This window comes from Coregonus lavaretus (assembly GCF_964263955.1).
Source record: "Coregonus lavaretus genome assembly, chromosome: 26".
NCBI classification, from domain to species: Eukaryota; Metazoa; Chordata; class Actinopteri; order Salmoniformes; family Salmonidae; genus Coregonus; species Coregonus lavaretus.
In genome coordinates this window covers 5,281,897-5,297,059 of record NC_140013.1, presented here as the reverse complement: position 1 = coordinate 5,297,059, position 15,163 = coordinate 5,281,897, and the positions used below count along the sequence as shown (strand labels likewise).

The 15,163-nt window shown below is 47.7% G+C and overlaps 1 protein-coding gene across 1 annotated transcript; it reads right to left on the bottom strand.

Annotated features, from left to right (window-relative positions):
* Positions 1-1,241: 1,241 nt before the first annotated feature.
* LOC311101488 (hepatic and glial cell adhesion molecule-like) lies at positions 1,242-7,889 on the bottom strand (the record flags this gene model as incomplete). Its single annotated transcript, XM_084142640.1, has 8 exons — positions 1,242-2,440; positions 2,547-2,626; positions 3,032-3,111; positions 3,541-3,634; positions 4,602-4,883; positions 5,404-5,747; positions 7,386-7,651; positions 7,878-7,889. 8 exons carry the CDS (start codon positions 7,887-7,889, stop codon positions 2,105-2,107), a joined length of 1,494 nt encoding a protein of 497 aa, XP_083998766.1. The 3' UTR covers positions 1,242-2,104.
* Positions 7,890-15,163: the final 7,274 nt, after the last annotated feature.

Sequence of the window (15,163 nt, the reverse complement as noted above, 5' to 3'; positions counted from 1 at the left end):
GAATCTTTGTCGATAATCAGTTGCTAGTGTAAAGAGCGTTGTAATGGTCTGTTCCTGGGCATTACGGAGCCATTGACCGCATGTCTGTGCAATTGTGTGTTGTGAAGTTCTGAAGGTTAGTCAGGGCCCACTCAACAAGCGGGCAAACATTTTTAGTGGCCCCCCTCTTGACGGCAGAGTGAAAAATGTACTTTTTAAATAAAATGTCCTGCAATTCTACACATTTTGCCATGAGGTGGAGAGAAAATGTTGCAATTTTATAAAACATTTCATGCAATTCTATTTATTTTGCCATGGAGCAGAGAGACATTTTTGTAGTTTTAAAGCAAGTTTTCTGCAGTTCTAAAAAAAATTTAATGGGGTAGAGAGAACCTTTCCCAATTTTATAACAAATTTAATGCAATTCTACTCATTTTTGCCATGGGGCAGAGAGGCATTTTTTCAGTTTTAAAGCTAATTTCCTGCAAATCTACACATTTTGCAATGACTTATGCCATGTTAATGATACAGTATCTGAGTGAGAGTGAATAACGGTATTCCGGAATAAATCCTGTTATTCTGTGATTTACCCTCCTGTGCCTGACTCCTTCAAATCACCACATTACAGTGACTGACAAAACAAGATAAAATTTCGATAGTATTCTACTATTCTAACTCTCAACAGTAACTTGTAATATGTAAAGGTATTAGGGATTTGTATCTGTGTTTGTGTGTATTGTGTTTTTACTTAGATTGTTGTTTTTCAAATGTTCTGTATATATTTTTGTACATTTCTTAAGGACTATTGGAAGACTAGCCCTTTGTGGGCTGAAAGGGATCCTAATAAAATAAAATCCATCAAACATTCAGCTGTTGCTTGGGCATCACCTACTGGACACAAGAAGGACTTGCAGTCTGGCATGCAGCTCCTGGCCACATACTGTATGCTTCTGTAAATCTGTGGGGTTGTAGGTCTTGCAGTTGAAGAAACTGACACAATGTGCTATCATCATGGTATTAGACTGCAAACTTAATGATGGGACTCTTAGTGCATTAGACTGCAAACTTAATGTTGAGACTGCATAACTTATCAGGTGAAATAAATGAATAAAAAGGGGAGAGGGGAATAGCAACACGCCCACACACTACATCATGACAACTGAATCTTCTACCCAGAAGCCCTTACAGGAGGAACCAATTAGAATACAGGTATTAATACATTTCATAATAAAAGTCTTACATATTACACGTCTCACAGTATTGAATAGAGTAACAGTTTTTATGCTGGTATACAGGTAAAAGTAAAACTATTTTATGGTAGAGGCATTTTCCAACATAACATTTATTGTTCAATTTTTTAGGTTATAAAATGTCATACTTCATTTTGAAACATGGAATAGAAACACAGTTTTAGGATTAAATGTTATTTGAAAAAATGTATTTGGAGGTAAAAGGTCCCAAAAACAATTCTAAGAACATTACATACACTATTGACATATGTACATAATGAGTCCAAGGCTTAGGACGGCAGTTTCTGTGAACCCCACTTCCCCATTATCTTTACTGGAAGTAGAAAATCAAACAAATTGCACTCCTCAAATGTCCACACATTATCATTACCCTAATTTTAAAGTAATACTGTAACATATCAAGATCCCAGTGTAAATTGACTGTGGCTACTTACATCCCCCTTGCCCCTTACCATGTGGCAACTGCCATACATTGACTTCCCAAAGACCTCAGTAGGAGAAAAAAAATCATTGGTGGATACTGTACTAGAAATGTGTGTCGCATGAGTTCATCAGAATAGCCATGGGGGTTAGCCTGGTCCCAGATTTGTATGTGTTGTAGTTCACTCCTCTGACTATCATTGTCACCACAGCAGAGAGGAGTTGTGCAGTATGAATGATGTTGCATGTTTTTAAACCTTGGTGGGAAAAAATAGCAACGTACCATTTCTCCAGGGGTATAGGGAAGCCATGATCAGAGCAGTTGATCCTGGTGTAACAAATATCTTTACACCAAAACCCAACTAAACAGACAAGATAAGCGACACACATGTCCATGGTTAGATGTGGATGAATTCTACAGTGGAAGCAGTGATAGGTGAGTGGTCATTCAGACATTAATCCTGGTTGTCGGCCTTTGGGGTGGCCGGGGGCTCATCTGTCTGTTGATTGGTGGGGATGCCCACAGGAGGGCGGAGTTTACGCCCTGAGCTCTGGACATGTGGAGGTGAACCAGGGGGTGGAGCTGAGGATATGACAAGTGGCTGGCCAGGGGGCTTGAGTGGGGTGGCAGGGGGTGAGGGCACAGGGGTACGAGGGTATTTGCGGACGGTCCGGGTGGGTGCCTCGGGTGAGTGGGAGGACGGTGGGAGGGGGCTGGGGTAACCGGGCAGGGCGAGGTCTGAGGGGCTGATGGAGTTGGCTGAACACTCGTCCTCACCTTCGAGACTGTCCTGCAACAACAATGAAGGAATAGAGTTAAGCAGAAAAAATAATGGAAAACTAGCGACATTCTTGAAAATAAACTAGTCTTTAGTAATTGAAAAATCAGTGACTTACATCTTCATTGACAACGTAAAGAGCCATTGGGCTCCTACGGCCATGTGTCCCATGGGCTATTGTTTTTGGCACCATATCAACTGCAAATGAAAGAATGTGTGAACAACTGTACAAACTGAGCAATGTGTGTAGGCCACAGGTGGCTGGTGGCACCTTAATTGGGGAGGACCAGCTCATAGTAATGGCTGGAACGGAATAAATTGAATGGTATCGAACACATCAAACACGTGGTTTCCATGGTTACCATGTGTCTGATACCATTCCATTTACTCCATTCCAGCCATTACTATGAGCCATCCTCCCCTTAGCAGCTTCCTGTGGTGTAGACCTACTCTGCAAAAACTTTGCCGTGAAATCTATCCATCTAAAAAGGTTTGCATTCAAATATCTGAAATAGAAACAATAAATAAACGTAATAATTAGTGTGGGGAACAAAGAATATCACACATTCAAAAAACACAGCTCACATCCCTCTCTCCCCTTACCGTCCTGACTGATGTCACTCCTCTCTACATATACTGGAGATCTCTGCAACATGGCTGCCATGTCAGCCCGCCGCTTCTTTCTTAACCCCAATGATAGACAGATAGGAGATGAGTGTTACACATGTATACTCGTGCAGTGCCCATTTACATTCTGTCTCCTCGAGAACAAAAATACTGCAATACTGCAGTGTAATTCTAGCCTGGTCCCAGATCTGTTTGTGCTGTATAGCCACAACATTGACAACAACCATAGGAGTAGGCTATACAGCACAAATAGTTCTGGCACCAGGCTAGTGGGATACCATTATCATTGCATTGTAAACAACAGACATAGAATCCCTCCCACATGATGCTATCAGTGTCAGAACGTTAGTGTAACATTGGACATGCGCCTGCAGGACTGCAGAGCAGTAGAGAGCTAGGCCAGGGCATTAAAAATCTAGCCGCCTGCTCCTTGCCCAGTGCTTAGTTCTGGTCCTTGAGATGGAGGCACAATGTGGAGCTCTTACTTTTTGGAGGGCTTCCAGCAGGCGCACACAGTCACCAGGGTGATGAGGAGGAAAATGCCCCCGGTGGAAAGAATGATATACAGGGAACTCCGTCCTAGCAAAGGAATGAAGCCTATGGTCAACAGAGTAGCCCGTTCTTACACACCGCAAACACTTCACCACTGTACAAGCAAAGAGTCCACTCGGACTGGACAAAGATGTCACCTCTCGGGCTCTGGAAATTAGCTACACTCTCCTCTTTCTCTACTATAGGCCTGTCTTTACACACTCCACTGTAGAACTTTTAGTGGAGGCCCCAATAACATCTAATAAAATGGAACCGTTCCAGAATGCGTAAAAATGCTAGGTTCTCCTAGCCTGGTACTGGATCTATTTGTGCTGTTTTGCCAACTTTTGGCGCAACAATGACGATAGGAGTTGGCAAGACAGCACAAACAGATCTGCAACCAGGCTTTCCAGCACTAGCTGTGCCAGCCAGGTCTGTGTGTGAAAGCTACGATTGAAAGGGTCTGCTTTGAGACTTTGTACAGGGCTGTATGTACGGAGGGAATACAGGACCCTTACTGGGCTAGCTGATCTCTCGTCGCTCTGTGGTAGCGTCCCAAATGGCACCACATTCCCTATATAGTGCACTACTTTTGACCAGAGCCCTATGGATCATGGTCAATAGTAGTGCACTATAAAGGGAATAGAGTGTCATTTGGTACACAGCCCTTGTCTCAGTAGGGGAATAATGAAGTAAGGATTAGTGTGCTCCACTGAGGCAAGACCTCAGCTCCACCGGCTTCCTTTATCTACTGGCCCTCATAAATAACTCATGCTTTTCACTGGATTATTTTCTCTCTCTCTCTCTCTCTCTCTCTCTCTCTCTCTCTCTCTCTCTCTCTCTCTCTCTCTCTCTCTCTCTCTCTCTCTAGTCTGCATGTTCCACGGCTGTCCCTCTAAGCTTGTATCAATTAGGTTTCTTGATAATGAACTTGTATCTCAACCTTTCTCTGACAGGTACATGTTGAAGCAATCAAGATAAATATGCTTACTAAGGAGCAAGTAGTTCTACTTACTGTAGACAGTGAGTTTGACAGGCACACTCCTCATGCTACTGATTGGGTTATCCACTGTACAGCTGTAGATGTCATCGTCTGACATCAGCACCCGGGCGATGGTCAGATACTTCTGGTCATGTGACAGGCGCAGGCGTGAGTCATTGGTCAGCACCTTGCCCCCTTTCAGCCAGCCATAGGTGGGCTTGGTGCCATCGCCGTGGGAACAGTGTAAGGTGAAGAGTTCACTCAACTCTAGCACAGAGGAGGCTATCATTTGGACGTGGGGTCTGGACACAGGTACTGTGGGGTCAATACACAACATGTCAAATAGATTCACTACAGGTGACTATATAAACCCGTATTCCACTGTTTACATAGTATGCTTATACCAGTAAACGATTTGTGAAGAAATAACAAGCTGGGTACTTTTTAAAGTAGGCCTTAGAAATAACTTCTAAAGGCTGCTATTAGATAAACTTTGTTTAAAGTGTGACCACACTTTTTAGCCTTACACCTCTGTCTGGAATAGCATTGTGTGATGTAAATTCACTAAGGTCACTACGGTCAATAGTTGGTCAGTTGTTGGACTGTTCATTTTATATGGTAGCCTGAGCCGTATTGTAAATACAATATCAATCACTGAAATAGTAACTAAATTTGCCATTTAGCAGACGCTTTTATCCAAAGCGGCTTACAGTCATGCGTGCCTAAATATTCTACATACAGTGTATGTATGGGTGGTCCTGGGAATAGAAGCCACTATCCTGGCGTTGCAAGCGCCATGCTCTATGAAAATGAGCTACAGAGGAAACCTTCCTACCATCTACGGTGAGGTTGATGTTGCGCTCCGCAGTGAAGGCATCATCCGTTATGGAGATCTCCACTTCATAGGCCCCCTCGTCAGACAGCTGCAGGTTGTGGAGGAGCAAGGTCCCGTTCTCAAACACCATGATACGGTCCCTGTACTCGGTCCTCAGGTTCCCGATGATGCTGGTGCCTATGGACTGGACTACGGTGACGGGCTGCTGCTTGTCCCTCTTCAGCTGCCACTTGATGACCGGTTGGTCGGAGCTGGTGCTGGTGTAGCTGACGGAGAGGAGGGCCTCGCCACCCAACGTGCCTCGGACCAGATGAGCCTGACTGGTGATGTTGACGCCAGCTACTCTGACTACATGGACACAGCCCAACACATGACGTTCAGTGAACACTGTGGCAGACTATACAGTGCAGGATAAAGTGATCGCATGCGTGCAGGACGATTTGATGGCTGTAAGTGGTTGATTACTGTAACCACGTTCACTACAAGCAGAGTGATCTGCTCTAGTATAAGGTCCTAATGTCTTTATAAGGTATTTTGTCTTTATATGCGTTCAGAGATATACAGTATGAAATAAAGTCAGATATGGGCCTATATTTTTCACTCCATTCCCTAAATTAGTCCAGGAGTAGATCTAACTTTTATTCTTGAAAGCAGACTTTTGAAATCAAGACTACTCAAAATCCAGTTAAATCTACAAGTGAAAAGGGCGCCCTCGAACCTCCTCATTTTTACCACAGTCAATCATTCAGTGAAAATGCAATAACAGGACAGGACCTCTCCAAATAAGGCCAACATATTACATCTGTTTTGATTTGTGTACCATTAATGGATCCCCCTTGAGCATACAGGAGGATGGTTTACAACATAACCCACATATAATCCTTTAGAGTCTCGTTCTGCCCTGGAAACCACACACAGTAACGCCATTATACTCACAGTGGAGTTTCCATTAAGTCACCACATCCTCGACCACATGTAGCCATTGGCTAGAGCCACTGATGGGCGCTGTACCTAACGGATGGGCTGTTGCATGTCATGCTGGAGCAATAGAGAGAGAGAGAGAGAGCGTCTGGCACCGACCCTCCTCGGCCACAGCTCTGCTCCCTGTAGCGTGTATGCATGGCATCGCTTGATCGTCGTGGCAACAATTTTCAGCCTGAAGGAGGTTGTCGGGGGGGGGGGGGGGGGGGGGACAAAGGCCAGGATTGTTGGACTGATTTCCTCCCTCCCGTGGTATAAAAGGCCACTGGGAGAGACATGCTCTTTGTGATTGTAGAAGCAGGAGACACAAGGGTTCAGTGATTCTGCTAGTAGTGGATGGTCACAATGACACAACACACAGCCACACAGCAGAAGCAGGCTGAGCCAGGCTCCTAATGCAGAGAAACCCCAACCACTGCCTCGCCTGGGCTCCAACTCCAACTCCAAGTCCCCCAAAACCTCTTCTCGTAATATCATAATGCTTAACCTATGCTTCCCCCATTTACATCCCAACAACAGCTCAGCTCACCCAGGCTCTTTTCACTACAGCTGTATGGCTGAATAGACCTGTGCCTTGGAGCTAATCCACACAGAGGGTACTCCAGGACAAAACAATTTACACTGCCTGGGCCAATTAAATATGTTGTACAGCACTTAGCTTACTTTAACATAGTATTTAATTAATTGATAAAGTACATAAAGGAACAATGGTCACAACCAAATGATGTATTATAAACCAAATACATTTTCAAATGAATTTGCTAACAAAACAATGTAAAAATAATTTGTGAATTGAAATAGGACAGCTGTGTAAATCTCAAATATCTCTACTTGATCGCCTTATCACATATTACCTGACTACAATGTGATAAACATATTTGCCAATATAGTCACATATCTATTCATTCAAACGATCTATTCATTCCTGATTCAGCCACTAGTTCTTTACCACATTGTGTTTCCCAAAAAGTAAGTCATGAAGTTTGAAAGGGTTCACTTACCTGCCTGGAAAAGAAGGAGGAGGCCGAAGAGTGAAAATAGCGAAGGAATGGCTGTGTCTTCTTTCAAGGAAGTCTTCCTCCTCTCCTCCTTCATCTTGGGTACAGCGCTGAGTCCCTCTCCCACCCAATGAGCATGATTTGTCCACTCCAGGCACGTCCCTGAGAATGCACAAGACTGCAAGACTGGGCTCAGCTGCCTGCCTGCTCTGAACCCCAGCACTCAGGACCCCAGCATGAACAAAAGCACTGTGTATGTGTGTCCTCAGCTTTGTTAGACAGAGACATAGATAGATAAGCACAGTTTGTTTTATTATGGTGGGAGGCCAAAGAAGATAGCTACATTTAAATGTTGTTGTTTTCTGCACTGCAATTGTATGGCTGTAAAATTTGCTATTACCAATGACAAGTTCATATCTTTCAAGCATATGTATGTGGTTTCAATACATTTCAAAATATTGTTTAATTGAAAACAAGTGTATTCAGTAACAGTACCTTAATTGTCATTCCTACAGTGCTGCTCAGAATTGTTTCATAAACCAAAGGCTTAATAAAAGGACCCCACTCAGAGAAACATGACTGCTCTTGAAAAACAACTAACCCCTCTCCCCAACTACTGTCCCCACCCCCTGCCCAACCCCCCTCCAGACTCACACTCTAAATAAGAGTAACAGCGATTATGTATTAGTCCACACCGTAACAAACTGTTTTGCAACAAAAACAAGCAATTCTTTTTGGACAAATTCAGGTTAGTCCCTCCCTGTTACGACCCGTTTGCTTCCGTTTGGTTCTTAGTGAATACACCCCAGATGTAAGAGGATGGGAAGAGAAGTATGGGAAGTACTCAAAAACAGTCAGTGTTCCCAATGTGGCCACTAAGTGGTGCAATAAACTCAGAAAATCAATGAGTTTTACAGAAATAATTCACTGGAGACATGAACAATAAAGGACACAATGATAGATGTTATAACATGTTTTGATATTTCTGATAATTGTATCATTGTAACAATACCTGCAATTCAGCTTCTTGTTGCAGCAACACTGCAGTTCAGACAAATAAAAAGTATGTTCTCTCTCTGGCACTCTCAGGCGCAGTGCCTTCAGAAAGTATTAACACCCCTTGACTTTTTCCAAATTTTGTTGCATTACAGACGGAATTTAAATGGGTTAAATTTAGATGTTTTGTCACTGGCCTACACACAATACCCCATAAAATCAAAGTGGAATTATGTTTTTCGAAATAGTTACAAATCAATAAAAAATGAAAAGCTGTGTGATGCGTGATTTGAAGGAGTCAGGCACAGGAGGGTAAATCACAGTATACAGAGTTTATTCCGTAATCCAGCGTAACCAGTCCAGTCCAGGCGCACTGGAACAAACATGCACACGGGGAAAATACCCCGGCAATACAAAATACTGAGCTCAACTGAGCTACTAATCCTCACAATGAACAATCACCCACAAGGACAAGGGGGGCAGAGGGAACACTTAAAAACGTACTAATGAGGGGAATATGAACCAGGTGTGTGTAATTGACAAGACAAGACAAATGGAACGATGAGATATGGAGCGGCAGTGGCTAGAAGGCCGGTGACGACGAACGCCGAAGCCTGCCCGAACATGAAGGGGAGGCAGCTTCGGAGGAAGTCGTGACAGTACCCCCCCTTGACGCGCAGCTCCAGCAGCGAGCAGACCCCGGCAACGGCCAGGAGGACGCGGAGCAGGGCGAGCCGGATAGCGATGGTGGAAATCCCGCAACAGGGAGGGATCCCTCACCGGGACCCAGCACCGTTCATCCGGACCGTACCCCTCACACTCCACGAGGTACTGAAGGCCCCCAACCTGACGCCTAGAATCCAGGATGGAACGGACGGAGTACGCCGGGGCCCCCTCCAGGCGGAGGGACCTCCCGCACCTCAGACTCCTGGAGTGGACCAGCCACCACCGGCCTGAGGAGAGACACATGAAACGAGGGGTTAATACGGTAATCATGGGGGAGTAATAACCTATAGGTAACCTCGTTGATTCTCCTCAGGACTTTGAACGGCCCCACAAACCGCGGGCTCAGCTTCCGACAGGGCAGGCGGAGGGGCAGATTCCGGGTCGAGAGCCAGACCCGATCACCCGGTACGAAGACCGGGGACTCACAGCGGTGGCGGTCAGCGTTGGCCTTCTGACGACGCACGGCGCGCTGAAACCAGTCATCCACCACAGGAGCCTCAGTCTGGCTCTGGTGCCACGGTTTGGTAACCTAAAACACATTGGAATGGCGTTGGGTTAGTGGAGGAGTGATGGAGAGAGTTCTGGGCATATTCGGCCCATGGCAAGAACACCGACCACTCCCCCGGCCGGTCCTGGCAGTAGGACCGCAGGAACCTACCTACATCCTGATTTACCCGTTCCACCTGCCCATTAGACTCGGGGTGGAAACCAGAGGTCAGGCTGACCGAGACCCCCAAACGTTCCATGAACGCCTTCCAGACCTTGGATGTGAACTGGGGACCCCGGTCAGACACTATATCTTCTGGTACCCCGTAGTGCCGGAAGACGTGTGTAAACAGGGCCTCTGCAGTTTGCAGGGCCGTGGAGAGACTGGGCTGAGGAAGGAGGCGACAGGACTTGGAAAAACGGTCCACAACGACCAGGATGGTGGTGTTACCTTGGGAGAGGGGAAGACCGGTAAGGAAATCAACACTCAGGTGAGACCATGGTCATTGTGGAATTGGTAAAGGTTGTAACTTACCCGCTGGTAGGTGCCTAGATGCCTTACTCTGGGCGCACACCGAGCAGGAGGAGACATACACCCTCACGTCCTTAGCCAAGGTAGGCCACCAGTACTTTCCGGTCAGGCAGCGCACTGTACAACCGATACCTGGGTGACCAGAGGAGGGTGACGTGTGTGCCCAGTAGGCACGTACAGCAGCCCAGCTGGACACTGAGGTGGAGATGGTTCTGTGCGTAACGCCTGCTCTATATCCATGTCCATCGCCCATACTACCGGCACCACAATGCAGGAGGCCGGGAGTATAGGGGTGTTGTCTCTGGGCCTCTCCTCTGTGTCATACAGCTGTGACAATGCGTCTGCCTTCACGTTCTTCGTACCCGGGATGTATGATAGTGTGAAATCAAACCAGGTGAAGAATAGGGCCCACCTGGCCTGGCGAGGATTCAGCATCCTCGCTGCTCGGATGAACTCCAGGTTACAGTGGTCCGTCCAGACGAGGAAAGGGTGTTTCGCCCCTTCGAGCCAATGCCTCCACACGGTCAGGGCTCGGACAACAGCCAACAGCTCCCGATCACCAACGTCGTAGTTCTGCTCCGCCGGGCTGAGCTTCTTAGAGAAGAAGGCACAGGGGCGGAGCTTGGGTGGCGTGCCCGAGCGTTGAGATAGGACAGCGCCTATCCCTACCTCGGACGCATCCACCTCCACTACAAACGATAGAGATGGATCGGGGTGGGCCAGTACCGGGGCTGAGGTGAACAGACCCCTCAGGTTACTGAAGGCCCTGTCAGCCTCAGCAGACCAGCGGAGCCGGGACGGCCCACCCTTCAACAGAGATGTAATGGGAGCTGCGACCTTGCCAAAGCCCCGGATAATCCTCCGATAGTAGTTGGCGAAGCCAATAAAGCGCTGCACCTCCTTAACCGTGGTTGGAGTCGGCCAATTACGCACGGCTGAAATGCGATCTCCCTCCATCTCCACACCTGAGGTGGTAATGCGGTATCCGAGGAAGGAGACGGACTGCTGGAAAAAAAACATACACTTTTCTGCCTTGGCATAAAGGTCATTTTCCAACGGTCGGGCCAGCACTTTGCGAACCAGGGACACATGCTCGGCGCGCGTAGTGGAATACACCAAAATGTAATCGATGTAGATCACTACACCGCAACCAAGCATGTCCCGAAACACCTCGTTCACAAAGGACTGGAAGACGGATGGAGCATTCATCAAACCGTAGGGCATCACCAGGTATTCATAATGCCCCGTTGTTGTGCTGAATGCTGTCTTCCACTCATCCCCCTCTCGGACACGCACCAGGTTGTACGCACTCTGGAGATCTAATTTGGTGAAGAAGCGCGCCCCAAGCATTGACTCGATCACTGAAGGAATGAGGGGGAGAGGATAACTAAATCGTTTTGTCTCCTTGTTCAGTGATCGATAATCAATGCAAGGATGCAGACCGCCGTCTTTCTTCTTCACAAAAAAAAACCTAGAGAAGGCGGTTGAAGTGGAGGGACGTGTAAACCCCTGGCGCAGGGACTCGGTGACGTATGTTTCCATAGCCTCCGTTTCAGCCTGTGACAGGGGATACACATGACTCCTGGGAGGCACAGCGTCTACCCTGAGGTTTATCGCGCAATCCCCCGCCCGATGAGGTGGTAACTTGGTTGCCTGTGTTTTGGAAAGCGCGTGCGCCAAATAGAGGTATTCAGGGGGAATGCGCACGGTGGAGGTACTGTCTGGACTTTCCACCGTGGTTGCACAAACGGAAACACCGAGACACCTACCCTGACACTCTCGCGACCACCCCGTGAGAACCCTGTGCGGCCATGAGAATGTGGGGTTGTGGAGTGCTAACCAAGGGATACCTAGTACCACAGGGAAAGCAGGAGACTTAATTATAAAAAACATGACTTGCTCGCAATGAGTCTCGTGGGTAATCATGGTGATTGGTGCGGTAACTTCCCTAACAAACCTGGACCCTAATGGTCGACTGTCAAGTGCTCTGATGGGGAGTGGAATAGATAGGGGAACCAATGAAATGCCTAGACTGTGTGAGAATCCCCTGTCCATAAAGTTCCCAGCTGTGCCTGAATCGACTAACGCCTTACACTGGGGAACTACAATGTGATCAGGAAAGTGGATGGGTAGGGTACAGTACACAGCAGAGGGCTCTGAACAAGTGTGGGTGTTCGATACCTGGGTTGATGCGAGAGTGCCCTGCCTGCCACCTCCAGACCCAAAAGAACGCTGACGACATTGTGCGGTGTAATGTCCCTTCGTGCCACCAGAGTTACACTGGCGCTGTCGTCCTCCACTCTCTCAGATCGCGGCTCCACCCAGCTCCATCAGTTCGTGATCCGAGTCGGCCAGGGTTGGAACGGGCAGACCCCCTCCAGGACGTCCTCTGGCCGCCAACAGGTTGTCCAAACGGATGGCCATGTCCACCAGCTGCGTGAAGGACAACATGGTGTCCCGGCAGGCTAGCTCCCTTCGGACGTCTTTCCGCAGATGGCAATAGAAGTGGTCGATAAGGGCCCGCTTATTCCACCTGGACCCAGCTGCTAAAGTCCAAAACTCTAAGGTGAAGTCCTGCGCAGTCCTCGTCCCCTGCCTCAGGTGGACCAGCCGCTAGCCCGCCTCTCGACCTTCGGGTGGGTGATCGAAGACAGCCCGAAAGAGGCGAGCGAACTCCCCGTAGTTGTCCAACGCGGCTCCTCCTTCGTTCCAGACCGCGTTGGCCCACTCCAGGGCTTTCCACGAGAGGCAGGAGACGAGGGCGGACACCTTCTCCCGCTCCGCTGGGGCCGGGCTGATGCTGGAGAAGTAGAGCTCCAGTTGGAGGAGGAATCCCTGGCAGAGTGCAGCTGTCCCGTCGAACTCCCGTGGTCAGGATATATGGATCCCTCTGGGTGCTGGGGTGTGGGTGGCTGGATCCGGTTGCCCAGCTGGTCTTGACAGATTGGGTCCTCTCCTCTCCAGGCATTGGACGACCTGGAGAACCCGATCCATCACTTCTCCCAAGCTGGTTAGCATTGTTGAATGCTCCTGGACCCGTGCCACAACTCCAGGCATGCGCTCCACTCCATAGCGGGTGGGTGATTCTGTGATGCGTGATTTGAAGGAGTCAGGCGCAGGAGGGTAAATCACAGTATGCAGAGTTTATTCCGTAATCCAGCATAACCAGTCCAGTGCGCAAAACAGGCGCACTGGAACAAACATGCACACAGGGAAAATACCCCAGCAATACAAAATACTGAGCTCAACCGAGCTACTAATCGTCACAATGAACAATCACCCACAAGGACAAGGGGGCAGAGGGAACACTTAAACATGTACCAATGAGGGGAATATGAACCAGATGTGTGTAATTGACAAGACAAGACAAATGGAACGATGAGAAATGGAGTGGCAGTGGCTAGAAGGCCTGCCCGAACAAGGAGGGGAGGCAGCTTTGGAGGATGTCGTGACAAGCTGGAATGTCTTGAGTCAATAAGTATTCAACCACTTTATTATGGCAAGCCTAAATAAGTTCATGAGTAAAAGTTGTATTAACAAGTCACATAATAAGTTGCATGGACTCACTCTGTGTGCAATAACAGTGTTTAACATAATTTTTTAATAACTACCTCATCTCTGTACCCCACACATACAATTATCTGTAAGGTCCCTCAGTCGAGCAGTGAATTTCAAACACAGATTGAACCACAAAGACCAGGGAGATTTTCCAATGCCTTGCAAATGGCACCTATTGGTAGATGGGTAAAAAAAATAAAAAAGCAGACATGGAAGATCCCTTTGAGAATGGTGAAGTTATTAATTACACTATGGATGGTGAATCAATACACCCAGTCACTACAAAGATACAGGTGTCCTCTATAACTCAGTTGCTGGAGAGGAAGGAAACTGCTCAGGGATTTCCCTATGGTAACACGACTCAGGATATGACCCAGATGCAGACACAGGAGATGGAAGGTTCAATACACAGAGTCGTTTATTAAACCACAAGAGGTAGGCAAAGGGCAGGTCGAGGACAGGCAGAGGTTCGTAACCAGGTCCGAGTCCAACAGGTACATGGCGGCAGGCAGGCTCAGGGTCAGGGCAGGCAGGAGTTTGTAAACCAGGTCAGAGTCAGATAGGTACAGGATGGCAGGCAAGCTCAGGGTCAGGGCAGGCAGAACTGGTCAGAACCGGGAGGACTAGAAAACAGGGACTAGAGAAACAGGAGTATGGAAAAAACCACAATGATAGACTTGACGTGACAAGACGAACTGGCAACAGACAAACGTTGAATCCAAGATGGCATAGCAGTGCGGTCGTGTTCTTTGTTGTGTGTCTGTGTAAATAGCCAGTTTTTTGTATTTTTTGTATTTTTCGTACATATTTCCCTATCACACTTTTCATCCTTCTACAAAATATACTTTCCTGCAACCCGCCTCACTCAATGTGGAAAGGATTCTATTATTGACTTACCTTTTATCTAGAATCTCCAGTTGATACCAGCTAGCCAGCTAATTAGCTACTTGCTATTAGCCACCGTTAGCGGTTTTCACCCAGAACATCGGATTTTCTGGACCTTTTCACTGGACCTTTAACACCAGATCATCGTAGCTAGATAGCTGCAATCAAATGGACGTTGTTGTTGGCTAATCAGCCTCGAGCTAGCCGCGAGCCAGGCGTTCTCCCGGCTATCTACCTCTCTGTCAACCGGACGGGACCTCCTAGTGTTGACACAGAGCCCCGCCGATCCAACACGACTGGTCTGCCGACGAAATCGTCTGATGTGATTACAACAGGTTTCCCGTTACGACGTCGACCACGAAGATCCATCTGCTAGCCCCGGCCCGCTAGCACACGCTAGCCGTGGCCTCTTGCTCGCCAGTGCTATAGCAGCCCCCGAACAACCTCCGAACTCTCCTATTGCTGTTCACCGGACCTTATGATAACTCAGCTATACAGCTGATGCCTGCTGGACTGTTCCTTTATACGGTACCGCATCCTGTTTATGTTTAGCCTCAGCCCAAACTTTGTCGCCATTGCCAGCTGTTGTCTTAGCTCT